The sequence below is a fragment of the Brassica napus genome, chromosome A10, assembly GCF_020379485.1.
Source record: "Brassica napus cultivar Da-Ae chromosome A10, Da-Ae, whole genome shotgun sequence".
In the NCBI taxonomy this organism is placed as follows: Eukaryota; Viridiplantae; Streptophyta; class Magnoliopsida; order Brassicales; family Brassicaceae; genus Brassica; species Brassica napus.
The window spans coordinates 18,050,738-18,076,674 of record NC_063443.1 but is presented as its reverse complement, the minus strand read 5'-3'; the positions used below and the strand labels follow the sequence as shown (position 1 = coordinate 18,076,674).

Here is a 25,937-nt window from a genome sequence, read left to right as displayed (position 1 = left end):
TATATATTATACACGGTGAAAACTATTAACTTGACATTAGAGCAAATGCAAGAGTTCTCAAGTGAGTATCTCACACAATTTTAATAGAGAACCCTTGCAATAGATGTGTTTTATACTTGACAATGGTTACATTTTATAAGCTGTAAATGATTTTTTGTATATTTCCCAGTGAATGGCATCACTGCCTTAGCCACAGTGAATACTTCATATGAGTTTCATAAGGGATGGTTCATCAATTGCCAAATGATACCAAAAAAATCGTAGATCGAACTCGTTGGTGGCGGCAGTGCGGCCACAATCAGTTTGCAGCCGGGAGTGATGGAAAAATTCATTGGCGCTAATGCTAGAAAACGTACTCTACTCTGCATGTAAATTTATATTTCGTAAAATAATATTTATTTAATATACAAAACTATGATATTTTTATGAAAATAGACCGACATGAATTCCTAAACATTTAAAATCAACTTGTATCAGTGTGAAAATACAGTTTTCCTTTGTCAGTGTTTAGCATAACAGAATCTAAAATGTAACTCATTCTGTATACAAAAGATTGATGTTTAATGTTGTTCACACATATTAAAAATTAAACATTTACTTTTATCTATTATTTTTTCATTTTTACTTTTAATGAATTAAAATCTTATTTGATTTTCAATAATATTCAACCACTTACATTTTAATTCATGTTCTAATTTTAAAGCAAAATGTAGTAACTAAAGATAGAACATTAATCTTTTGTATACGGAAGGAGTATTATGTAATTAAACTTGTGCATAAAATTCTTGAAGAATTTGTAATTATACTTTTATGAAAGATTTGAAGCATATAACTAATACATTTACTTTAAAAAAAAATTAATCCATTTACTGAAAGCTGATTACTGATTAATTTGCTTTGGACAACAAAAAGAGGGTGTTTGATTTGACAATATACTTTGGGAGCTGATTTCATAGATTTCTATTGAGATTTTTTTTTCTGTAATCATTTGCTACCAATGACCTTGTATATCACTCATTCATTGAAATGAAACTAAAAGGCTGAAACATGGAAGAGAGATTCAGATTTGAAATAGTTGATCCAAACTTTATACAAGTATTAGACTTTAATGATAAACAATGTGTAATTGGCAGTTTTCTTGTTACATGCATCATTCTAAACAACAATACCTTACATCTAATGAAAAGTTACACATCTTTTTCTTTTATAAATAACGATATATACACTAAAACTAAGTATTTATTGTCTTATTCATGTATAATGCCGTAATTTTTGTATTTTCTATTTTGATGTTTGGTTATGATTTAGAGTTACAAATTTCACAAAATAAATCCGATTATGAAAAAAAAGTAATAAGCAGCCTAATAGAAATATTTTTTAGTAATAAATTATCTCAACAAATATGCAAAACACTGTACTTATAACAAAAATCTTTTAAAAAATTTTTTTATGATCGATCGCTAGGCTAGACATATAATTTTACTTACCTACCAATTTTGATTAGTGTCTTGTTAGTTATTTGTCATTATTAGTTTTTAATACTTGGATTCTATGTAAATTGTACATATGTAGTACATATCGGTTACACAATTATAGAAGTGAGTAAGAAACCTGGTGACATTATTCTTGCCGAGAATTCTTCTCTCACAAAGGATATTTGAGATTGTGAACGGGAATTCAACAAGTCCAAGCATGTGCATTTAGTTCTCTACATGAGAGACCACTCACAAGTTCTGTTTTCATGTTCCCTTCATACAAATCCGTCAGGAAAGATGTGATACAATATACCTTCTTATTTTGTGGTTTGTTTTGATTCTTTTGCTGATATTTATTAACTTTGTAGTTGATTTTTGAGCCCACTGCAGATGAGAAACTAGCCTTTGAAAAGGATAATGAATGTAAATTAGATCTTCATATGATGTTTTTAACAGGTTTATACTGTTATATTTTACTTTTTTTTTTTACTTTCTTGTAGAAATATTTACTATTGTGTTCATTTCATTCTAGGTGACAGAGTTGATAGGAAAGGGAAACACTATCTGGAATTCCAGGATAGCCTATGTGATATTAAAAATGGAGATAGAGATTTTCTCAGGTTTGCTTTTGAACCTAACACAGTTGCTGAGTGTGTACTCTTCAAGGTACTTGATCAATTATTCTTTTTACTGCTTAGATTTCATTCCTCATATATAAAGAAATTGGAAAGAAATGTGGACCACTGCGTCGAGAAAAAAGTGTGAGAAAAAAACTATCATTTACTATACGATATCAAATTTCATGTAACGTTGTTAAATATGAATATATGGAAAAATATTAGGCAAGGACCATGCACTGGAGCCACATACGCTGAAAAGCAAATACATATTTGTCCTGAATATTATTAAATACGCATATTAACTTTTGTTATAGCATCTTCGAAAAAAAATTATATTTTAAAATTTGCAAAATCCTATATTTATAGTTTCAAAATGAGTTTTTCTAAAAATAAAATTTCAAATTTAACTTCAAATTATTCATAATTTACATTATAATCCTTATATTTATCATAATTAATATAAATTAATAATTTTTTTATAAACAACTAGCACATATATAAAAATATTACATTAATATTAATCAATAAAATCTTACACAAATATAAAAATATAAATATAAAATTAAATATTAAAGTACAAGCAAAATACCATATTATTCTATAAAATTATTTTTGTAATCCTCCATCTTTAGTTACACAAAATTTATTTGGACAATAGTTTAGAGGTTTTGGAGAAAATTTACTAGACTATTAGTGTTGTTATAATATTTAAATTTGTGTAATAATAATGTGTATCTTTTAAAAAAGTTTTTTTTTTAATTTCTTTTGTAATATTCTTGTTGTCTAATTCTAATTTTAAAATATTATAAATCTTATTTTAAAATTTTTATTTAATTTGATGTGTAACATTTGAATTGATAAAAGTAAATGTGAAATATTTATGACATACAAAGTTTTAAAGATTAGAACTATAAATGAAAAAATATTTAAAAATAATAAATGTGATGTATAATTAATTATAATAACCAAAATGTAAATAAAAGATAAAAATTTGAAATTTGCAATTTTGAATAGTGTAACTTCAAATATGAAATTTCACTATTTAAAACTCTAAATTTAAAAAAAAATTAAAAAATTGGAAAACAAATATTTTAAATTATAATTTTTTTTTCGGAGATGCTCTTACCTGGGAGCCACAATATATAAAATATCGACCCTTTTTTTGGTTAAAGCTTCAGTAGTATAGTTAGTAAAACTTTGTTATTTTACTAACATAAAGTGAGAGGTTCGAATAGCCTATACTATAATCTTTAGCCAAGGAAGAGAAGACCAAATCCCAAGAAGAAAACAAAGACTAAACTAAGGGAGCAGTAAAACCCGAGAAGAGACGCATTCCCTTCTAGCCAACAGACCAGAAAACCCAAACGTGCGACGACCTTGAAAAAACAAAGAAAACGAAAGGAGGATCCTAACTCACTATGAACCAAAGAAAGGAGACAACACATAAGCTCAAGAAAGTTCAAATAAAGTTGCTGAAGATAATGATTATTGAGCAGTTTAAAGCTCGAAACATAAATACAATACATAAAAGTTCGAATGAACTCAGCAGACGATTATCAGAGTTTATTTTAAAATCCAGAAGAAAGAAAAAAGCTTAAAAAGTACTAGACAGAAGGTTGAATTTACTTCACAAAGATACAAACAACATAGAGATTGTCTTTGTCTTCCCCCAGTCGATCTTAGAGCTTTTCTACTCTTCAGAAGTCATATTAGCCTTGTTAACTAAAATAAACAATGAACGTTGAAAGTAAACAAGAAACAAGAATCAAGAATCAAAATTATGTACCTGGGAAAGGACAGCGATAACGACGACGAGGGTGTACACTATATATTTCCCGTGCACTAATAAGCCTAACAGTTATTTTGTGTTCTCCAATGTAGCTCCCATCAAGATCCTGGACCTTTTCTTCCGCACATTCTCCATAAACACACACGGCAGCTGCACCTATCCTGTTAAAAAAAATAACAAAACAAAGACAAACTCCTCCTAAGTTAAGCATTTGCTTTGCTTTAATAAAAGAGAGGAAGAATAATTAAGCCGTGCACAAACTTCTTGTGAATCCGGATTTCTGTGACCTCTCCACATGAAGAGAAATGTGTAGTCAACACTTTCTTGATATCAATCTTACTAAGACTAGTGTCATATCCTTGAACTGCTACCACCGGGTCGCTGCAATAATATGGATATATATATTATCGAGACTTTTTTTTTTATCAAGAAGAAAATAAAATTTTCTATGCTACCAGTCGGCATCTTCCGGGAAGGGATGAGGCTCAGCAATGACAGTCCATCCTCCCATGTCACTTCCACTAAGCTGCAACGCCTTGTCCACCGCGCCTTCTCCCAGAAAATAAACAAAACCAAAACTGCGAAACAAAAGAGCATAATATAAATAAACTTGAGCTGGGAATAATACTAGAGGAAATAATCACAAACCTGTCGAGAGTATTGTCCGCTAGTACGCTGATGTAAACATCATTGATCTCTCCACATGAAGAGAAAAGTTTCCTCACGGAGCTTTCCACATCATCATGGGAAAACTGAGTGTTATATCCCTTCACGAGAATCCTCCCAATGTAGCTGCATGCAATAATTTGATTGCACGAGATAAGAATCAACAAATCTTACAGACACAAAGCTAGCATTTCTTACCTGTTTTTAGGTCTGTTTTTCTTAGCATCATTTTCGTTCAATGTCAGCAGACTCATTCCCTACGGTACAAAAAAAATCTAATCAGAAACCATCCCTCCAGAAAGAAACGGAGGTTAACAGATAGAGCAAGAAGAAAGCTATAAAGATATGAAGAATATTACTTTGATCGCGGATCCCTCCATTGGAGACAAGTTGGTAAGATCGGGTTAGATAAGTTTTCGAGTAGCGGCGATATTTTATACAATTAGGTCTCTTGTGTTTCAAAAAAAAAAAAAAAGTTCTCTTGTGTTTCGAAGAAGGTATTTATAATTGAATTTTTTATGTTTTAAAAGGCTTTTGATATGACCTAGCTTTATATATATATTTTCTGGGCCGTAAATTTATGTCGGGCCTGAACTAAGTCCATGTAGCCGAATCTTACCAAGAAATTGACAAAGTTGATTTTGATACCACGTTTTATTGGATTGATTGATTGAATGATTGATACTGGATAAATACGAAAGTTTGAAAATCATATTCCTTCCCGCGTCCAATACCCCCATCTTTCTTGCAAGGTTAAATAGTATTAAGAAATAAAGAGGATGGCTGAGTAAATTTACGGGAGGACGGCTAGACATGGCGAGAATGGGACTGGGAGAACAAGTAGAGCGAGGAGGGGTTATAGAGTGCAGTGTCAGACCGTCGCATCAATCAACCAAAAGAGAGCAAACCCAAATCTCGAAGAGCTAGGCGGAGCCGAGTCAGTACATACATAGCCATGCCTCCTTTCACCAAAAAGAAACATTGGCTTAGGACATCATTTTTTTAAAAAACAAAACTTAATATCATATACCATATATGTAACTAGTACTTACTAATCTCAAGTAATAGTATATTACTTTCTTGCTCTGTTTTCCTTTTTACTTTTTCTTGTTTCTTATTAGCTGTAAGTTGTGATACTTTGGAGATTTTTTTTAGTCGAAACTTGAAATCTCTTTTCTCAATGAAATATCAGTGTAAGAAGAGTAATAGTATATATCAGAAAATAAGAATCTCTGTGTGAAAACTTCTGTGCTTGCGAGAATGTCCCATTCAGGACACATCTTCTTGATATGATTTCTCTAATGAGGTACAATTCATGGAGAATCAGGGATCCAAGTCAACTGCAAACTTGTGCCCTCAAACAATTACGTGATATATGTTACTCAATTGCTCTGACCAGGCAAGTTGAAGCTTTTTCAAGCAGAGAGGTGATTTGGGAAGGGAAGAACACCTCGAGAAACAATAACAGAGGTTAAAAAGATAGAGTAAGAAGAAATAAAGCTATAAGAATAATAAGAAGATTACTTTGATTGCGGATCTCTCCATTGTAGACAAGTTGACTTGCTAGGTTTTCGAGAGACGGCGATTATACACTTTTAGTGTCTTGTTTTCCAAGAAAGGTGTTGTTTATATATGTTTTTTTAGTTTAAAATCCAGAAGAGAGAAAATAGCATAGAAAGTACTAGACTAGATCGTTGCATTATTTCACAAATACTAATAACATAGAGTATGTCTTTGTCTCTTCTCCAAGTAGATCCGAGAGCTTTTCTTCCAAAGTCATCCTAGCCTTGTTACCTAAAATAAACAAGGTAGGTTTTACTTTGTTAGTTACCATTTACCAATAAAGAGGAAACATGAATCAAAATTACGTACCTGGGCCAGCCAAGATGACGACTACGAGGGTGGACAGTGTATATTCCACTCGAGGGAATAAGCTTAACAAGTATTTTGCATCCTCCCATGTAGGACCCATCAAGATCCAGCACCTTGTCTTCTGCACCTTCTCCATAAAGATACACAGAAGCTACACCAATGCTGCTGTAAACAATCAAAACAAAGACAAGTTAGGCATTTGCTTCAATAAAAGGGATGAAGCAAGCAATGCACAAACCTCCTCTGAAACATGATATCCTTGATCTGTCCACATGAAGAGAAGTGATCAAACAACATTCTCTTGATATCAGTTTTCCCAAGACAAGTGTCATATCCTTGAACAATGGCAACAGGGTCCCTGCAATAATATGGATAAATATATTATCAAACACATCTTGAAAGCTACGTTTTATATTAAGATGCATTCAAACGTGGGTTAGTACTACAGAGCTATAGAGTAACTTCGAAATTAATTGACTAGTATAATCAGCTGTCCCAAATAGTCTTATACACACTAATATAATCAGCTGTACCAAATAGTTTTATACACACTAATATAGTTAGCTATATACTCATTGATAAAATCCAAAACACCAATTCAAAAAACTTGAAAAATTAAATCCAATTGCTCAAATCCAACAACAACTAAAACTCTAAGGATCAAAGTCGTCAATGTATTTACCAGTCTGCATCTTCCAGGAAAGGATAAGGCTTAACAGTGACATTCCATCCTCCAACGTCAGTTCCACTAAGTTGCATCGCCCTGTCAACCGTGCCTTGTCCTCCAAGAAAATAAATAAAACCAAAACTGTGAAACAAAAGAAAACCAATGTTAGCATATATATATATATATAAAACTTGAGTTGAGTTACTGGAGGAAGTAGTCACAAACCTGTCGAGCATATTATCATCGAGTACGATGACACAAACATCTGTGATCTTTCCACATGAAGAGAAATGGTTTCTCAACGCGCTTTCCACATCATCTTGGGGAAGGTCAATGTTATATCCCATTACACGAACTCTCCCAATGTCGCTGCAATAATTTGATTTGCACGACAATTATAAGTTATAACTAAAGCGACAGACACAAAAAGCAATAAACTCTTACCGTTTTCGTGGTCTGGTGGTTCTCTTAGTGGTGTCCCTTTCGTTCAAAGTCAGCAGACTCATCTCCTATCATACAAAAAGATGTAAATCAGAAACCATCCATATCAACTAACAAGAAAGCGAAAAGAGGATAGGAAGAAGATTACTTTTGTGGCGGATCCCTCCGTTGGAGACATGTTGAGAAGATCGGCTTAGCTTTACAGTTTTTTTAAGGATCTAGGGTCCGGTCCCGTAGAAAAGGTATTTATAATTGATTTTTTTCAAGATGACCTTTTTTTTTATTGATGATGATTTGAGAAATTGGATAAATACTAAATTGTTTAAAAAAAAAGGATAAATACTAAATTTTTTTGAACAAAAAAGGATAAATACTAAATTTTGAAAATCATATTCCTTCCCGCGTCCTTTGGAAGGACAATCCGGGAACCCATCTTTCTTGCAAGGTTAAATAGTGTCTACCATAGGTCGGGAATGGGAGAACTAGTAGTCATTTATTAGTTACTTTATATTTGTTGTGATTATGATTGTTGTTACTTTAAAATCTCTTTATATTTGTTGTGACAATTCCAGTGATTCTCGAGCGCTGTAGTGCAATATGGTATCACTTTGTTGACTTTTCGACAGTTTTGGTTCCTAGAGTATGATTCTTTGTCCAGCTCAGATGTGCGCTAAGTTGGCAGGGCAAGATAAAAGGTTGCATTATTTAACAATGATACAAACAGCATAGAGACTGTATTTGTCTTCTCCCAGTAGAGCCGAGTTCTACTTTGTTAGTTACCAAGAGTACCTGGGAAAGTACGGTTATATCGAGGACGAGGGTGGACACTGTAAACAGTATTCACTGTGGAGCCTGCCCTTTGACCATTTTTAACAAAAGTTTCCAAGCTTTAAAATTTATTTTTAGATGCTTAAACTGATCAGAGAAAAAGACACAAACCAAAGATAATATACATTTTATGTTTATACTCGCACCCAAGGAAAGTTGTTGTTAAATTGATTATTGAGCTTTTAGTTTAAAGCGCTCGAAGCATAAAATACATTACTTAAAAAAGTTACAAATGAAAGCAGATGATGATCATAGTTTATTTTAAAATCCAGAAAAAACATATAAAAGTAATAGAGTAAAAGGTTGCATTTATTTCAGAAAGATGCAAACAACATGGAGCTTGTCTTTGCCTTCTCACAGTAGATCAGAGAGCTTTTCTACTCTTGAGAAGTCATCCTAGGCTTGGTTAAGAGGAAGCAGGAATCAAGAATCAAAACACTATGCAACTGGATAATAATTACGGTTACGTCGACGACGAGGGTGGACACTGTAAACAGTCGGCGCAGTATAAAGCTTAACACTTATTTTGCGTCCTACCATGATGCTCCCATCAAGATCCATCACCTTTTGTTCAGCATCTTCTCCATAAAGCTCTACAACAGCTGCACCAATGCTGTAAAAAGAAAAAAATTCAAAACAAAGACAAAGTCCTCCTAAAAGGGAGTAAGAATTAAGCCATGCACAAACCTCCTCTTGTGAACACGGATCTCAGTAACCTCTGCACACGAAGAGAAATGTTCGAACAACATTTTCTCGATATCAGCGTTATCAAGAAGAGTGTCGTATCCTTGAACAATTACAGCAGGGTAGCTGCAATAATATGGATAAATATATTTGTCAACACATCTTGAAAGAAAGTGAATTACCAAAGATAAAATATTTATTTTATCTGTGTTACCAGCCTGCATCTTCCATAAACGGATAAGGCTCAGCAATGACGGTCCATCCTCCCACGTCAATTCCACTAAGTTGCAAGGCCTTGTCCACTGCGCCCTCTCCCAGAAAATAAATAAAACCAAAACTGTGAAACAATAAAAAAAACAAAAGTTTAGCAATATATAAACTGGAGTTGAGCTGGGAATACTAGAGGAAAGAGCCGCAAACCTGTGTAGACCATCAGTCTTTTCGAAGATATAAACATCTGTGATCTCTCCACATGAAGAGAAATGTTTCCTCAAAGCGTTTACTACATCATTATGTGGAAGGTCAGTGTTATATCCTCTTACGCAAATCCTCCCAATGTCGCTGAAATAATTTGATTACACACGAAGACAAGACAATGATTAGCAACGTGACAAGAACCAGCACAATTTTACAGACAATTATTTTACCGTTTTCTTGGTCTGGTTTTCTTAGTATCACTTTCGTTCAATGTCAGCTGACTCATCCCCTATGGTACCAAAAAAAAATATAATCAGAAACCATTCCTCGAGAAACAATAACAGATGTTAAAAAGATAGAGTAAGAAGAAAGCTATAAGAATAATAAGAAGATTACTTTGATCGCGGATCTCTCCATCGTAGACTTGCTAGGTTTTCGAGAGACGGCGATTATACACTTTTAGGTGTCTTGTTTTCCAAGAAAGGTGTTTATTATATATATATGTTTTTTCGTTTGTTTGTCATCATCACCTAACTAGCTTTATATATTTACTTGAACAAACGATTGGGCCTTAAATTCATATTGGACCTGCACTAAGCCCATATATAGTCCCTAATATTTATTTTTTCAATTGCCCCGCCGAAGAAAACCCCCTGACTACTACTCACCACTTCACTCATCCACTTTACAAACTCGTCCAATTTGAGTCTCTGTAAGGCTGCTAAGAAGAAGGATAGGACTAGCAACGGAGCTCTTATGATTAGTAAAGATCCTGAGAATTTGAGAGATATCGCGTTTAGAGAGTATAAGATTTTAGTTAAAGAAGAGAACGAAGTAAACGAAGAGGTTTTAGTTAGAGATGTTTTATACGCGTGTCAAGGCATCGATGGGAAGTTTGTTAAGTTCAACAGCGAGATCAACGGTTACGCGGTGGTTGATTACATTAATACCCCTCGAGCTACTAAGGTTATGATACGTACCCTCTCTGAGCTCGGGTGGTTGTTTAAGAAAGTTAAAACCTTTGTATCAGAGAGTATGGTGGATCGGTTGGAAACCGTTGGACAAGCGTTTTGCGCGGCGTTGCAATACGAGGCCAGGGCTCCGTTGGATACTGTGTTTACTGACTCTGCTCTGTCCAAATACTTGAGAGTGTTTAATTTTCTCTGGAAGTTGAAGAGGGTAGAGCACGCTCTCATCGGGATTTGGAAGACCATGAAACCCAATTCGTTTGTTAATCTCCAAAGCTCGGTGAAGCTGCAGCTGCTCTCTGCGCTGAGGAGGTGCCAGGTTCTTTGGAATGAGATGAACCATTTCGTCACCAACTTTCAGTATTACATCATGTTTGAGGTGTTGGAGGTGTCGTGGTGCAACTTCTCGAAAGAGATGGAGGCTGCTAAAGACTTAGATGATCTTCTGGCAGCACATGAGAAGTACCTCAGCTCCATCGTTGGGAAGTCTCTTCTGGGAGAACAGTCGCAGACCATCCGCAAATCACTTTTTGTTCTCTTTGAGCTTATATTACGGTTCAGGAGTCATGCAGATCGTTTGTATGAAGGAATCTACGAGCTGCAAATAAGGTAGACTTAAACATATTTACCTGTCTTAAGGGTCATAACCTGATCTATGATATCGATGATTGCGTGCAGAACTAAAGAATCAGGAAGAGAAAGAACCAAAACGCAAGAGTCAAGTTCATGGATCAGTGAGGGCAGAAAGGCCATAACACAGCGTGCTGGAGAATTTCTTCAGAGCATGAGTCGAGATATGGACAGTATAGCGAAGGAATACACAACCTCACTAGATGCGTTCCTGTCTCTCCTGCCTCTCCAACAAACTGTGGATCTCAAGTTCCTCTTCTTCCGGCTTGACTTCACTGAGTTCTACAGCCGGTTGCATTTTAAAAGAAAAGAAAGTTGAAAGAGTAGCGAGTTTAGTTGAAAAGCATATTCCACAATAGCAAGGGAAGAAGTTATGTTCTACTTTGACTAACCGCTGACTGCAGCATGTGCTTGGAGAGGACTTTTTCTCTTGAATCTAGGTGCGTGGAAGAATATGTTTCTTAATTATGCCAGTTATTTATGAGTCTGCCTCATAGATCTTCTGTCATTTGCACAGATTCTTGTTTCAAGTGTCTTGTATTAATGTTTGGGATTGGGAAACAGATTCAGTGGTTGTGAGATGGGGAAGGTTTGTGTTTGAATCTGTGCCATCAGCTTTAGTTTCGTTTGTTTTTTCTTTTCACCATGTGCCCATGTGGTATCTGTAAGCTCTATTTGAGCTTTTGCTGATTTGTTTAATTAGATTGATATAACAAGGAATTAGTTGTTTGATAATATTTGTGTAGTTATTTACTTCGAATGGCTCCAAGCTCTCTAAAAGCTTTTGTGGCCACGGCCTGAGATCCAGCATTAGCATTAGCTCACTGCGGTTCCAAACTGCGAGGCTTTCTCATGAAAGTCAGAAGAAACCTTTTGAGGATCATTCATCATCTTTATCTCATACCACCTTCTTTAAGGTCTACAAACAGCATGAATTTGATATATGTAGTGAAACGTTTAAAGTAATCGTGTAAGAAAGAACACATGTCACGGTTTGTCAGTTCTTTAGGCAAGTGAGACACAATCAGACAACAACAAAGGGGAGGCTTACAAAAAAATTTAAAAATACGTCGCCTGAGAGATTCGAACTCTCGCGGGGAAACCCCATGTACTTAGCAGGCACACGCCTTAACCACTCGGCCAAAGCGACAGTTGTGTTAACATGTACCACAGAAGAGTCCTATCCTATGTCCTTCGCATTTTCTTACCTATGTGGCTATGTACTTAGCTAAAGTGTACTCTCTGTCTTGTATGTCATCTATTCGTTAACAAATTGTTGAAAACAAAATACAATGCTTATCAATTTTAGTTCTCATTCTCTGTGTCTCGAATATCAAAAAGACAAAATTTAAAAGCTACTGTACAGATTAATAAAAAAGATGAGGAAGAGAAAAAAAGAAGAAGAAGAATCAGACATATTTGTTGATCAATTCTCTGACTTCTTCAATAACAAGCCATCCTTTGTGACCTCCTATCACTTCCTCTTGCATCTCCCCTTCCTTCCACAACTGCATTTAACCCCACTCAATTCTCTCTTAGTTACATAAATATTATCGTTATTACTTTCATTTACCATTCATAAAGTTTCTTACTGTTAAAACAATTTGTTATCAAGAAAACATACCTGAATGGTGGGCATTTTCTGCATAATACATGAATATGGAAAACTGATTCAGATTTGACAAAAATAATGATAGATCATGTTTGATTGTTTTAACCATTTTCTTACAGAAATGTTGCCACGCTTCACCAAGGTTTGAGGCACCTTGTTCACATCCACGTAGTAAAACTTTGTTCTGTTTTGTTGTTGTTGTAGTATTCATTTCAGTTCAACATAAGAACCACACTTATGCAGTAACATTATTGTAAGTTTGTAATTAGCTTACCTGTTATTATATTCCGCTGCCAATTTCTCCAACTTAGGCTTCAAGTAAATACATTTCCGACACCAAGAAGCCATCCTGTTCACATATATAGAGGCTTTGACTGATTAGTGACTGACTTGTGAAAATTGATAAGTTGAAAAAAAAAATCAGTGAAATGAACGTGGAAATTGATCTAGCGGGAAAAAAATGTAATCTAACAAGTAACAAGAATGAGACAGTTTGTTAGTGGTTGAGCGTCAGAATATTCAAGGGATTACTTGGGTTTGAATCTACCCTCCAACTTATTTCACAAACGCAAATAAGTATTTATTATAATTATCGCTTTTAACAAAAAAAATAAAAAACAAGTAGCAAGAAAATAACACATTGTTCCAAATTTTTTGCCATATAAGTTAGAAGTTCCAAGTCATGGATTCCATCTCTAATCAAGATTATTCAGAGATATAAGATTTTGGTGTGTGTTTATTTACCATTCGATGATGATAGGCTGAGAGAGGTTGCGTGCGTCAGAGAGAACAGCTTCAAGCTCATCAACGTCGTTAATGGGTACCATCTCAATTGTCTCAGGCTGTGATACGTTCGACCAAAAAGCTTTCAACCTCCACTCCTTCTCTACTTGTGACCTCCCAAGCTTTTCATAATTGTAAACCTTCACACAACAAAACCCACACTTCTTCTCCAAATTCAAACTCTCTTTCCTCCAGAACTGTTCCTTCTTGTAATTACTGTGACCTTGTCTCGTTAACATTTGAGGGTTTGATGCTAGAGCTGCCATTCTTTTCTGTGTTCTTTTAATCTTTTCGAAGGAAGAGATATCTGATGAAATATTCTAAATTTTTCATATGACATAATTAAGATATTTTTTGGGGAAGAGATGTGAGGAGATGGAGAGAGAGCTTATCCAGAAGATGGATGAGTTGGAAAAGTGCCACCGATGAGCAAGTAGCCGGTGGGGGCCACCTCTCTTCAATAATTTAAAAAACTATGGAAATCATATGCAAGTTAAGCTTTATAAAACAAATTAAATTGCCTCGTTTTAAAAAGGATTAGAACCATGTTAATATGTGAATGCCATGCACATATTATACCCCAAAAAATAAAATTCTATTCGAATAGAAAAAATGATGAATTTTTTGTTCGTGTAAAAGGTGAGAAAAGAAATACATTCTCAGTTTTCCCACTTTCCATGTGTTTGCGGGAATATGACGTGGTCTTGTCCTGATTTATGAATGCATTTGATCAAAAAAAAAAAAAGAAATACATTCTCAGTGTTTAGTCAGGGGGGCGGCTTTCCGTATGGCCGTATCCATTAATGGAATCCAAAACACAGATAACTCATAACTCTATCTAGTACTTTCTGAGGGTAGATAAGTACAATATTAAAAGATGTCATTGCTAAAAGATTCTCCAATAGCTGGTAAAATGCGTTTTGAATAAAAATTGCAGAAGATCAGTTGAGACTCGATACAGTAGATGGAGGAAACGGTCCCACGCGCAAAAGACTTTTATAGACGCAACGCAAGGGCACCACCACCCCTCCGAGCACTTTCCTCTTGATTTTACTAAACACATCACCTTAATTAACTACGAAATCATGATTCAATAATAAGACTCAAGTCACAGACTCTCATGCCAAAAAAAAATAAAAAAGTCACGGACTACTTTCATTTGGGGTTCTGCCAATATCTGACATTCAACTCGACCATTTCAACACTGTAAAGGTAAACATGGGTCACAATATATATCTCCATCAAAAAAGTTTCAATACCTACTAATAGCTTAATAGCTTCTGCGTCTGAATTTGTGTATTCCGGTTTTATATGCGCTTTGGAGCTTACATCTTTTACATGAAACACTCTTGGATCAACAATGATAAAACATTATTACAAAGATTACGCATAGATCACATTTCTCTAAACATATAATATATTTAAAGATAAATATCAATATAAGATTAGTGGTAATATAGTGGAACCATTTGCTACATCTAACATGGGGTAGGATGTTTAATTGATGAAGGGAAATATATGCGACAACGTATTGGCCTTATGAACTTGCATTCCATAGATTTACAGTTTTGGCAAGATAAACAAGGGAAGCCCTCTATCTGGATTCTTCTTAACTAGAAGTGTATCATCAACAAGCCCACCAAACTGTTTATTCTGCTTATGGCTAACAATGTACAATCGTATTTGATTTTGACTTTAATCATTTGCCTTGTAGATTTTCTTTATGACTAGTTCATATAAGTTTGACTAGAATGTTATAGCTTAACATTAAAGAACAGATTACACTAGTTAACCATCAAGGAAGAAACTTATCACCCGGACCTGTGTGACGCTTATTACTCGGATCCAGATCCACAAACCCTATGGATATCTCTATATACAAGTTACAACTATACAAGCATATACTGTAACACAAAAATTCGAATATGGAACCACCGACACGCGCTTTGAGAGTGGTGTTTCCGTAATTAACTTCAAAACAGGAGGGGCATTTAACACTAAACTCTCCACTTTAAGTCATCCTTTTAACGGTGTCGTCTTAACGATTCCCCCTGTTTCTAAAAAAGTCATCTCCACTTCTGGTTCGTACACACATCTCCGCACTTCTTTCTCTTACCGAACCACCAAGACACTCGTCACGCGCCACGAACTCCCTCCACATTCCCCACTTATCACTATCTCTCTCTCTCTCTCTTCTCCGTCTATGGCGTCAGACGCCGTCAAGTATACGCCGATTCACAACGGAACAACAACAACAGCCACCGCAGCAGCCGAAATCAAAAGCTTCTTCTCCGCCGTGAAACCAAGAAAAACCTCAACTTTCGCTTACGCCTTCGTAATCACCTTCGTCGCTGTCACTCTCTTCTTCGCCTTTAGTCCTTCCACAAACTCATCTTCCCCTTGGTTCTCCAACATCTTCTCTTCCTTCTCCTCCACCACCACCGCTCCTTCACCAGACGGATCTCACTTCTCTTCGATCTTCTCCTACATCATCCCCAACGCCACTTCAACTAATCCCACCAATAGATCTAGCGACGCCACCTCCAACACCACCGTCCCTGTCTCCGACGTCGCCAAAAACAGTACTTTGCAAGCACCGCCGCCGGAAAATTCAACTCCGATGGTTAAAGACAAAACCTTTGAATCTCCGGTCGTAAACGGAACCAACCCAGTTGCCAAAAACAGTACTTTACAATCACCGGCGCCGGAAAGTCGAACTCCGGTTGCTAAAAACGCAACCTTTGTATCTCCGGTCGTAAACGGAACCAACCCAGTTGCCAAAAACAGTACTTTGCAATCACCGGCGCCGGAAAAACGAACTCCGGTTGCTAAAAACGCTACCTTTGTATCTCCGGTCGTAAACGGAACCAACCCAGCTTCTCAACCTCTGCTTCCAGATAAGTCTTTGACAGGATCGAGTAATCAGACACGAACCACCACCGATGATGTTCGAAACCAGACATCAGCTCCACCCGTGTCGGTAGATCTGACAGCCAGTTCCAGTTCATCAAGCAAAGGTGATTCAGTTTCTTCAGTGAAGCAAGAGATCGAGAAATGGAGCGACTCTCTGAAGAACTGCGAGTTCTTCGACGGTGAATGGATCAGAGATGAAACCTATCCGCTCTACAAGCCAGGTTCGTGTAAGCTCATCGACGAGCAGTTCAACTGTATTTCAAACGGAAGACCAGACAAAGACTTTCAGAAACTCAAGTGGAAGCCTAAGAAATGTAGTTTACCAAGGTACTTTAGTCTTAGAATTTTCAATCACCACATTCATTTCTAATAATAGATTAATAATATATATAATAATGAATAATTGAAGGTTAAATGGAGGTATATTGCTGGAGATGCTCAGAGGAAGAAGGCTAGTGTTCGTGGGTGATTCTCTGAACAGGAACATGTGGGAGTCTTTGGTTTGTATACTTAAAGGATCGGTGAAAGATGAGAGTAAAGTCTATGAAGCTAGAGGAAGACATCATTTTCGTGGGGAGGCTGAGTACTCTTTTGTATTCCAAGTAAAATGGCTTCTTGTTCTGTCTAAACCAACTAATTTAGTTTGTTAGAATACTAGTTCATGGTTTTTTATTTCGGTTTCTATAGGATTATAATTGCACGGTGGAGTTCTTTGTTTCACCCTTCTTGGTCCAAGAAACGGAGATTGTTGACAAGAAGGGAACGAAGAAGGAGACTCTAAGGCTTGATTTGGTTGGGAAGTCATCAGAGCAGTATAAAGGAGCTGATATAATTGTCTTTAATACCGGACATTGGTGGACTCATGAGAAAACATCCAAAGGGTAATAAAAAAATCTCTCTTTAATCTATAATGGGAACTTCTCTATCTTTGTGTTATGTAATGTAGGACCAATGTTCTAAAAATCGGTCTAAGCGCTAGTCCTCTATAGAGCGTCTAGTCTAGTCTAGTCTTTTATAGAGAGTTACCGCCTAACGATTTATTGAACATTGTGTAGGACTGATGTATTGGTTTGTTGTTTTAAATAGGCGCTAGTCTTTTTATAGAGCGTCTAGTTACCGTCTAGCAGCGATTTATTGAACATTGTGTAGGACTGATGTATTGGTTTGTTGGTTTTAAAAGGGAGGATTATTATCAAGAAGGAAGCAATGTGTATCACGAACTCGCTGTACTCGAAGCTTTCCGTAAAGCGTTAACCACATGGGGTCGATGGGTTGAGAAGAACGTGAATCCTAACAAGTCTCTTGTTTTCTTCCGTGGCTACTCCGCTTCGCATTTCAGCGGCGGGCAATGGAACTCGGGAGGAGCATGCGACAGCGAAACGGAACCGATCAAGAACGAGACGTACCTAACACCGTACCCGTCTAAAATGAAGGTGCTGGAGAGAGTGTTACGGGGGATGAGGACGCCCGTCACGTATTTAAACATCACCAGATTAACGGACTACAGGAAGGATGGTCACCCGTCGGTGTACCGGAAGCATAGCTTATCGGATAGAGAAAAGAAAACGCCGTTGCTGTACCAAGACTGTAGCCACTGGTGCCTCCCTGGTGTTCCTGACTCTTGGAACGAAATACTATACGCGGAGCTGCTCGTCAAACTCAATCAGCTTGGCAAAGTAAGACGGGATCCTTAAGAGGTGTTTTTCCATCTCAGAACATTTGTTTGATCTCTCAATACTTTGGTTTCTTCTGTTTGATTGTTTTTAGTTTTGAGTATAGAATGTGTTAAGAGTAAAAAAAGAAAGATGAAAAATATGATTTACTCTCGGATATTATTTGCCACTATTTGTTGTAAATGCTTTATACCTCCAAAGAGAAGTTACATATTAATATTTTTGATATTAATCGTTGTTGATGATCTATATAGTATATAGAGCATGGTTTGCGACTTTTCTTGTTTTTGTTGTTGGATTAAGGTTTTTAGTTTTTAAGAAAAAGATGTAATGTAAACGCAAGAATTTGCATTTGGAACTATAGTCTAAGGATGTGACAGATTGTCGACCACCGACAGTTAAATTATAGGATTTGTCCAGTTTCGGGAAAATAAAATATAGGAGCTGAAGACAAACGGGTTTGGTAACGACGTTCACATGGGATGTTTGGATTTTTTTTTACTTGGAAGGTCTTAAAAAGTCCGTTAGGTCAACTTACTTTTATGAGTTCAGTGCGATCGGATCCAACCTGGTGCAGTTATTTTTCCACGTTACTCTTACCTGCTTAATTATTTTAATGTAAGAGTTAACAGGGCTTGTCATATGTTGTGACTATTTGGTTTAGAGATTGGGAAAAAGCAGATACTATACTATGCGTTTATGTTGTGTAGAAACTAAGATTATGGATGCTTAAATTGTAGAAAGCTGGAAATATCTGAAGTACACAGTACGAGACTTACCCTTTGTACAAATCTGCTTTATTTAGTGAATAAGTATCGAGTGACATTTTGTTGCTACCGACATAGCTATATATTTTTTATTTTAATTAGTATTTTAGAAAGAAAAAAATTGTTTCATTTTAAGTGATGTTTTCAAATTTTTATGTAAAATATAATTGTCATTTGATAGTAAAGACCAATTGCTTTTTGTAGTATGTTTTTTTATTGATTGAATTAGTTGTAGTTATTACTCCCTCTGTTTTTTAATATAAGTCGTTTTACAGCTATGCACGTAGATTAAGAAAATCATTAATTTTTTATATTTTCTAAACAAAAACATCATTAATTATTTATCTTACCACAATTTAACCAATTGAAAAATATAAGATATATTACCATTGGTCATACAACATTAATTATTAATAAATTTTACATAGAAAACCGAAAACGACATATAATTTGGAACAAAAAAATTTCTCTAAAACGACTTATATTAAAAAACGGAGGGAGTATTGTTTTTAGGCAAATAAGATAAACTAAAAAAATATATAATGTTTTAATCAGTGCGTAAAAATCATAAAAACCAATTATTTTGAAACTTAAGGAGTAGAAAAACAATCAATACTGTGCATGAGGCGAGTGAAGGCTGCAAAGAGCGCACCCAAAGAACCTTTTGAGCATTTTTTTTCTCTTGGCTAATTCCCCATAAGTACCATACGGCATTTCCAGTTATATTGCTCAAGCTCAAGCCAACTTCCGAACCCTAAGCTCAGTTGACTCATCAGTTCTCCAAACCGAGAGTAAAAATAACTCTGAAATACTACAACATGCAACTTTACCTATTCCGTACTTCACATCTGAGAACGGCCTTGACTATGTCTTGATGTTGGAGGACACACTTGGTGAGTTTTCTATGGACGAGACACCATGTCGCTTAAAAAGAATTATACAGCTTTTCAAAATATGAAAAGATCAAACCATATAATTTGTTTTTTTTTGTCTTTCACTCAATAAACATGCCAAACCATTTTCCTCCATCTGTTTTAACCGGTCCTACCCAAACAAAAACAATGCAAAAAAAAAAAATCCAAAAGAAAACCAAACACTAACCGGATTATCGTTCTTCTAGACGTCTTTTAAAATAGGAGACGTTCTCAACTACTATGGAAAATAAATCTTACAGTATATACATAAATGAAAACCCAATTTGAAACCACTCAACAATTTTCTCTAACTGTAACCATTTATTTCGCACGCTTTCATTAAACTTGTTTTCCCGGTCCAGGCTTAACCGGAATCAAAGGACTGTGAAATGATGACTTGGACAAGTCAATGTTGTGTGCAGCTGACGTGGAGGAGGGTTGTGATACTGAGGTAGCAACGCGTTCGCACGAAGGACACATAGTGAGAGTGGTGGCTGGAAGTTGCATGCAGAAAGGAGAAGAAGTCTTCAAGGCTCTCAATTCTTTAACCTCTTTCTGAAGCCTCCGGTTTTCTTCGGTTAGTGACTCACAGCATCTCTTTAGGTATTCACAGTCCACTTCCGTTTGCTTCAGCTTCGTCCTGTCAATTACATAAACATAACCCTCGATCAAAAATCATCCAGACAAAGTCATATATAAACTCGTGTTGCTTCTTGATACATCGTTTATAAAAGGTTCACGCAAATGAGCAACTCTAAGGAAAAAACATAATCTAGATACATAACTTCTGTGAAAGAACAAAAGCTCACCAAGTGATAAAATAAGTCTGATGTAATGTTAGACTTTTTTGTATATTTATATAAATAGAGTAGTGATGGTATTTGGTTAAATCGCTAGAAAGAGTTAGATTTGTTTTCTTTTTATAAATAAGTCAGTATAAGCTATTTTGTATATTTATATAAATAGAATTGTGATGATATTTGGTGAAATTGTGAGAAAGAATTATGATTTGTTTTTTTTATAAATAAGTCGGTATGAGCAATTTATCTGTGGAAATGATGAGCAGAAGTGATATGCTACTTTTGCACGAAAACTGACAAGAATAGACATGCGACAATGTGTTATTATTACTCGTGATGCATGTCGTCCTCATTCCTTTTTTCAGAAATTAATCATCACAAAAAAGCTGTTTCATAAAAAGAAAAATGAAGCTATAATGACATAAGCTAACCTGGCTCGTCTGTTTTGAAACCAAACTTCAACCTGACGAGGACGAAGATTCAACTGCTTTGCCAACGCTATCTTTTGCTTCTGCAATGTTTTACATAAAATAAACAGTAAAAAGAGTAAGATTTGATTTGAAACACACAAATATCTCAAGAAATTCAAGAATGTTAAAAATTATGGAAAACGAACAGGATTAAGGGTGCTGTGTTCTTTGAAGCTATCTTCAAGAAAAGCAGATTGGTCTTTAGAGAGCCTTAGTTTCTTCCTGGTTGCTCCGTTGTCGTCATCGTTGTCTTCGTTGCTAGCTCTTGAAGTAGATCTCTCAACCTCATCGTTTTCGTTACCTCTCTTATTATTTCTTCTCTCATAACCATAACTCTTAATCCCAAAGTCTAACCGAAACGATGACGTTACACTATCAGGCGGGGACACTGACATACTAAGCGCTGCCTCCTCTTCCTCCTCAGGAAACGTGGTTGCTCCTGAGAGCATCCTTCCTCCTTGCCGACCTATAAATTTTGAAACTCTTTTATCAAAAGAAAATTGTATTCAAAAAATCAAATATGGAACTGAAGCTGAAACCAAAGCTAATCATCAGGTTATGTGGAATATATAACCGAATAATTTTGTAAATTTTAACATCCACAACTGAGTTTGTTTTCTACAGAACCTAGGTCTTCTTTCTTGTCACAAATCAGTCAAAGCATATTTGGAAAATGATTTCAACATCCCATCAACACCTTAATCATAATAATTAAATATGACAGTATAAACCTATTCTTAATAAATAGTACTACTATTAATCATATTCTTCATAAATACTAGTATAAGAAAGGAAAGCATGTAAGCCAAATTTTTAGTTTATAAACTAAAACCCTTACTATTCTCAGGGAGCCAAGGGAAGTGAAGCTGAAGCTGTAGTGACGGATCTACGGAAGACGAAACCCTAAATCCATCAGAATCAATTTCTTTCGGCGCTAGTTTCCTCTTGTTCTTATTCTTCTCGTCTTCCATCGAGGGAGACGAAGAGGATGACAACGATCTGTGGCCACCAAAACCAAGTACATCTAAACCCATGTTGAACCCAAGATCCTTGTAGGAAGTTGAGGTCGATGAGGCAGAGGGATTATTATTAGTCTTCGAGGGCTTCTCCATAAAAGAGAACTTGTTAGTATTGTCACCTAGACACAAGGCTAGTTCCATCTCTTGCGAAGGGAAAGAGTTTGAGAGAGAGAGAGAGAACTAGAAGATCTTCTTTGGCCTTATGGATTCATGTCGTGAAGTGAAGCCCCACTTATTTATTTCCAAGTTCAATCTAATTAAATAATATTATATATTTCCCCTCGCACAAAAAACAAGCTTATAGTTTACTTTTTACCAAAGAATATAGTTTTGAATTTAATCACCTCCATTTAATATAATGGATATGAATATGTATGCATACGTAATGTGGTATTTTGGGGTTGAGATGGAGTTTAGGAAATTGACCGACAACTGCCGTTTCACATACGCACGTGAATGCATATAAATATATACCTCATTCTTACACGGGACTGGCGCCTTGTGTGTTTATGTTATTACATATTCACTACGGATGCAGTCATTTTTTTTTGCTAAAATTTGGCGCATGCTGTCATTGAAGTGTAATATAGGATAATTTTGAAAGAGTTACATGTTAGTATTTTTACCAGATCTTAAGTATTCCGTTGAACTAATAGTAAACCATTGCGATGTTAAGTTTCTTGAAGAATTAGACTGTTTGTTGAAAATCATTGAAGACCATAATTAGTTTGACCGGCCAGCGTAATTCTTGGTCACACGTCAATGATGGCGTTTTGAATTTAGGTTTTAGTAACTTTTAAGAGATTTAAAAGAAAAGTTGAAGTTGTTGAGGAAAAACAAGAAAAATAAAAGTAATTGGAAGTTAAAAACTGATCATAACGACGGTTGACATCGTAGTTACTGTTAATACTGCATCTAAATCAGATTTATTTTCCTCACTTCTAGAATCAGAGCTATAAATTAGAACTCAGCATCAGGGACTCATGATTAAGTTTGAACATCTACATAGAAGGGAATGTTTCCATGAAAAAAATGCTGTCATGTTTCCATGAAAAAAATACTAATCAAAGGGCGAGCAAGACATAATGATTACCGATGACACATAATGATAAGAGGAATTAAAATGTGAAAACGATGACCCATCAAACGGTCACGAAAACACTCAATCAAATTAACTTTCCTTTTAGTTTGACCAAAATTGTTTTTCTTTTCTCGTCATAAAAAGTTTGGCCAAACATTTTTGATGGGCTCAAAACTTATCACCACAGCGGATGGTCCTAGAAAAACTTGATTAATGTATTCTTACCCAACATCATGAATACAGTTCCCATTATTTGTAACTTCTTTAGAAACTTTTTTGCAAGTTGCTTTCAAGAAAAGTTCTAGACATTAAATAGCTTCATTATTATGTAAATGAATGGTAACATGTGATGGACATGATAGTTGGTTTCAAAATAGTACTTTGTTATCAATTACTAAAAATTGTAGGGTCTGACTAATAATTCATGGATTAATAGTCCAATAGCTTCATTTCACCAACCATATATACGAGAGTCAGAATGTCAGTAATTAATATTTGAATTTTAACAATATCTGATAACGTATATGGACGAATTTTGTTTCTAATACAAATGTGTTTGTATATACTGTTCTGCTTACAGAACTCATGAGTTCTATCACCAGCCAAAGATTATAACATAACGTGACTAATATGCGACTTCAGCACTATTTTAAGCTATACATATACTTGTTACGAGTTGTCAGATTAGTACCAGTACAAACAAAATTGAAGGAGCAATTTCTGCCGCTTATTGCTACATAAACTAGTTTTGACTTTTTAAAATCTCACTATAGAGCGACAAGTTTCCTCTTCACTATTCCGTAACATGATTAACCAGTGGCGAAAATAATCCATACTATTATTCCTTTTAGTCTTCTACGCATGTATCTTGTTGTTATTTGTTAGAATTTAGTATTTACAAAGTTTGATTTGAAAGTAGAGTTATGGCTAAACATGAATAGAGAGTGAGAGGACCCACACGCGTGGGACGCGGATGATATCCTCACCAAAAGATTGTGGGTGTCATGCTTTTAGGCTCCTTGCAATAATTGAAGTCATGCATACTCACATTATTGTTATTATTATTACCATGTCAAGTATTTTTGTGGCATCTCAATCTTTCTCTCAATTATTTATCTCCTCTCTACCCTACTAAATTCATTATGGAAAGATTCTATTTTCCTTTCATTTAGATTATCGATGCATCATATTTTGAATTTCCTTTGTGTTTTAGAGTTACCCTATGTTTTGTGGTTGTGTATACATAAACAATTTGACACCCAGTGTTGTTATTTACAGATGTATGTTTCTTTGAGTGTCCCTCTCCCTATGTACAACTTATTAAATACTTATTGAACTTAATCGCTTGTATATCTATGTAACGAATAAGTCAGTTTAAGGATACTCTATAAACCATGCCAACTTAATTATAAAACAAGAATACGTAACATCTTGTATATATTGAATATGTTTTTCTATTTTTGTTTATCCATGCATGTAAAGCATGACCTTAACACTATTTTATTAATAGTCCCATTTCCTTTTGCAATATAATAGTTTTTTTAACCAACCTAAATTGACTAACAAAAAGAAAAGAAAAATAGTAACAAAAGGTTCGATGAATCAGATTCATGTTCCTTTTTTTTACTCTCTTACTGTTGTTGACATTTACTAAGAATATCCATTTACCAAACGAACGGATATGCAAGAAGCTTTAGTCCAAAAAAAAAAGTTTATGCAAGAAGCACGTGAGCAGTGGAGCTGACGAGGGAGAGAGTCACGTGAAGACGCGCCTGAGGAAGTAATGATGGATGATGGTGTCTGGAGTGATGGGGTCAACAGTGCGATTGTGTGATGAATCGATAAACCGGTGGCTATGGGGTCCATTTTTGTCTTGCTTGTGAAGAGGCAAATCTCCACACAGGCAATCATTTGTTTATTGGACCTTTTTTCTCATATTCTTCTTTCTTGAAAATTAAGTTTCCGATTAAATGCTTTTCTACTGTTGTTCATCTTTCTCGTGAGGGCAAACGTTAATTTCATACGTACTTAAGTGTCAAAAAGTTATTAACCGAATGTTGAAACTATTATAATTAACTGACTCGTTAAAAGACTTGGAGCTTTATGCCGAATAACATTAGTTCCTCTAGCTATTAGAAATTTACTACTAGTCTGTTACATTCGACTAACAAAAACACGATAATCGACATAATGCTAAACAGTAATCAATTTTTTTTTAATTTCAATTCTTATTTTTGGCTTTTGAGTAAAGTTAGTATTAATAATTTTTTTTTTAAACATTAACCTCAAGTCATGGACCATGAGTCCAACCTAAAACCAAATGAGTAACCTCACACTCAACCCACTAATCAAAGAACTCATTCCAATTTGTGGTAGCCAACTTGTTAACCTCAGACCAATAGACCTCTTGAGGACTGCTTTATATCTTGACCGCAAAATCAGCCTACTGAATTATTTTCTGTCTCCCCTAAACTTCAAATGTAATTTTAATATGTCGAAATCATTTAACAAGGACTGTCATGATGGTTGATTATTCAATTTACATGTTGGACGGTTTTTGTTGTCTTTGTTGATTGGTGATTCATATATAATTCATTAATGATAAATTCTTTGTTGGAGCCCACGAGATAAAGTTGATCTTTTTAGTTAAAGAGATGAGTTTTTATTTGCTATTTTCACTTCAGGAATTATGAACTAAAAATCTAAAACTATAACTGGGAATGTACAAAGTTGTACAGAAACGATTGATTACATATTGCTGATAGTTTTAATGGTTCATATTACCACAAAAGTCAAAAGTTAAATAAATATCTGAATTTTTACAATGCAATTTAAAAACTAAAAAAAA

At 35.2% G+C, this 25,937-nt stretch overlaps 7 protein-coding genes and 1 non-coding gene across 10 annotated transcripts; 2 read left to right on the top strand and 6 right to left on the bottom strand.

The window, feature by feature from the left end:
• Positions 1-3,550: 3,550 nt before the first annotated feature.
• Positions 3,551-5,224, bottom strand: LOC111201343 (nucleolin 2). Of its 2 annotated transcripts, none has more exons than XM_022693058.2 (7): positions 4,910-5,224; positions 4,749-4,807; positions 4,533-4,676; positions 4,340-4,462; positions 4,146-4,265; positions 3,882-4,045; positions 3,551-3,790 (listed from the first exon to the last, which is right to left on the bottom strand). In XM_022693058.2, the coding sequence occupies exons 1-7, from the start codon at positions 4,928-4,930 to the stop codon at positions 3,786-3,788; spliced, it is 636 nt and encodes a 211-aa protein (XP_022548779.1). In that variant the 5' UTR covers positions 4,931-5,224; the 3' UTR covers positions 3,551-3,785. The 2 variants fall into 2 exon arrangements, with proteins under 2 accessions (XP_022548779.1, XP_022548777.1); XM_022693056.2 differs by having other exon boundaries at positions 3,551-3,817; positions 4,910-5,219.
• Positions 5,225-6,114: 890 nt separating this feature from the next.
• Positions 6,115-7,797, bottom strand: LOC106419198 (nucleolin 1-like). 2 transcript variants are annotated; one of them, XM_013859958.3, is made up of 7 exons: positions 7,679-7,797; positions 7,534-7,598; positions 7,315-7,458; positions 7,105-7,230; positions 6,661-6,780; positions 6,423-6,587; positions 6,115-6,344 (listed from the first exon to the last, which is right to left on the bottom strand). In XM_013859958.3, exons 1-7 carry the CDS (start codon positions 7,706-7,708, stop codon positions 6,341-6,343), a joined length of 654 nt encoding a protein of 217 aa, XP_013715412.1. In that variant the 5' UTR covers positions 7,709-7,797; the 3' UTR covers positions 6,115-6,340. The 2 variants fall into 2 exon arrangements, with proteins under 2 accessions (XP_013715412.1, XP_022548780.1); XM_022693059.2 differs by having other exon boundaries at positions 6,423-6,584; positions 7,679-7,792.
• A 712-nt stretch (positions 7,798-8,509) lies between these two features.
• Positions 8,510-9,781, bottom strand: LOC106419465 (nucleolin 2). Its single transcript, XM_048742562.1, has 5 exons — positions 9,690-9,781; positions 9,463-9,603; positions 9,257-9,379; positions 9,046-9,168; positions 8,510-8,971 (listed from the first exon to the last, which is right to left on the bottom strand). Exons 1-5 carry the CDS (start codon positions 9,743-9,745, stop codon positions 8,797-8,799), a joined length of 618 nt encoding a protein of 205 aa, XP_048598519.1. The 5' UTR covers positions 9,746-9,781; the 3' UTR covers positions 8,510-8,796.
• Positions 9,782-10,162: 381 nt separating this feature from the next.
• Positions 10,163-11,792, top strand: LOC106419082 (gamma-tubulin complex component 3). Its single transcript, XM_022693696.2, has 2 exons — positions 10,163-11,036; positions 11,106-11,792. Exons 1-2 carry the CDS (start codon positions 10,216-10,218, stop codon positions 11,374-11,376), a joined length of 1,092 nt encoding a protein of 363 aa, XP_022549417.2. The 5' UTR covers positions 10,163-10,215; the 3' UTR covers positions 11,377-11,792.
• A 333-nt stretch (positions 11,793-12,125) lies between these two features.
• On the bottom strand, positions 12,126-12,207 carry TRNAS-GCU. Its single transcript has one exon. It is a non-coding gene; the product is annotated as a tRNA-Ser (tRNA).
• Positions 12,208-12,333: 126 nt separating this feature from the next.
• On the bottom strand, positions 12,334-13,915 carry LOC106418995 (thioredoxin-like 3-1, chloroplastic). Its single transcript, XM_013859737.3, has 5 exons — positions 13,414-13,915; positions 12,944-13,018; positions 12,787-12,853; positions 12,682-12,699; positions 12,334-12,565 (listed from the first exon to the last, which is right to left on the bottom strand). The coding sequence occupies exons 1-5, from the start codon at positions 13,716-13,718 to the stop codon at positions 12,467-12,469; spliced, it is 564 nt and encodes a 187-aa protein (XP_013715191.2). The 5' UTR covers positions 13,719-13,915; the 3' UTR covers positions 12,334-12,466.
• A 1,560-nt stretch (positions 13,916-15,475) lies between these two features.
• Positions 15,476-18,266, top strand: LOC106419373 (protein trichome birefringence). Its single transcript, XM_013860146.3, has 4 exons — positions 15,476-16,692; positions 16,775-16,967; positions 17,053-17,246; positions 17,546-18,266. The coding sequence occupies exons 1-4, from the start codon at positions 15,656-15,658 to the stop codon at positions 18,057-18,059; spliced, it is 1,938 nt and encodes a 645-aa protein (XP_013715600.2). The 5' UTR covers positions 15,476-15,655; the 3' UTR covers positions 18,060-18,266.
• Positions 18,267-19,758: 1,492 nt separating this feature from the next.
• On the bottom strand, positions 19,759-22,237 carry LOC106419047 (homeobox-leucine zipper protein HAT14). Its single transcript, XM_013859794.3, has 4 exons — positions 21,828-22,237; positions 21,136-21,455; positions 20,951-21,030; positions 19,759-20,359 (listed from the first exon to the last, which is right to left on the bottom strand). The coding sequence occupies exons 1-4, from the start codon at positions 22,147-22,149 to the stop codon at positions 20,059-20,061; spliced, it is 1,023 nt and encodes a 340-aa protein (XP_013715248.1). The 5' UTR covers positions 22,150-22,237; the 3' UTR covers positions 19,759-20,058.
• Positions 22,238-25,937: the final 3,700 nt, after the last annotated feature.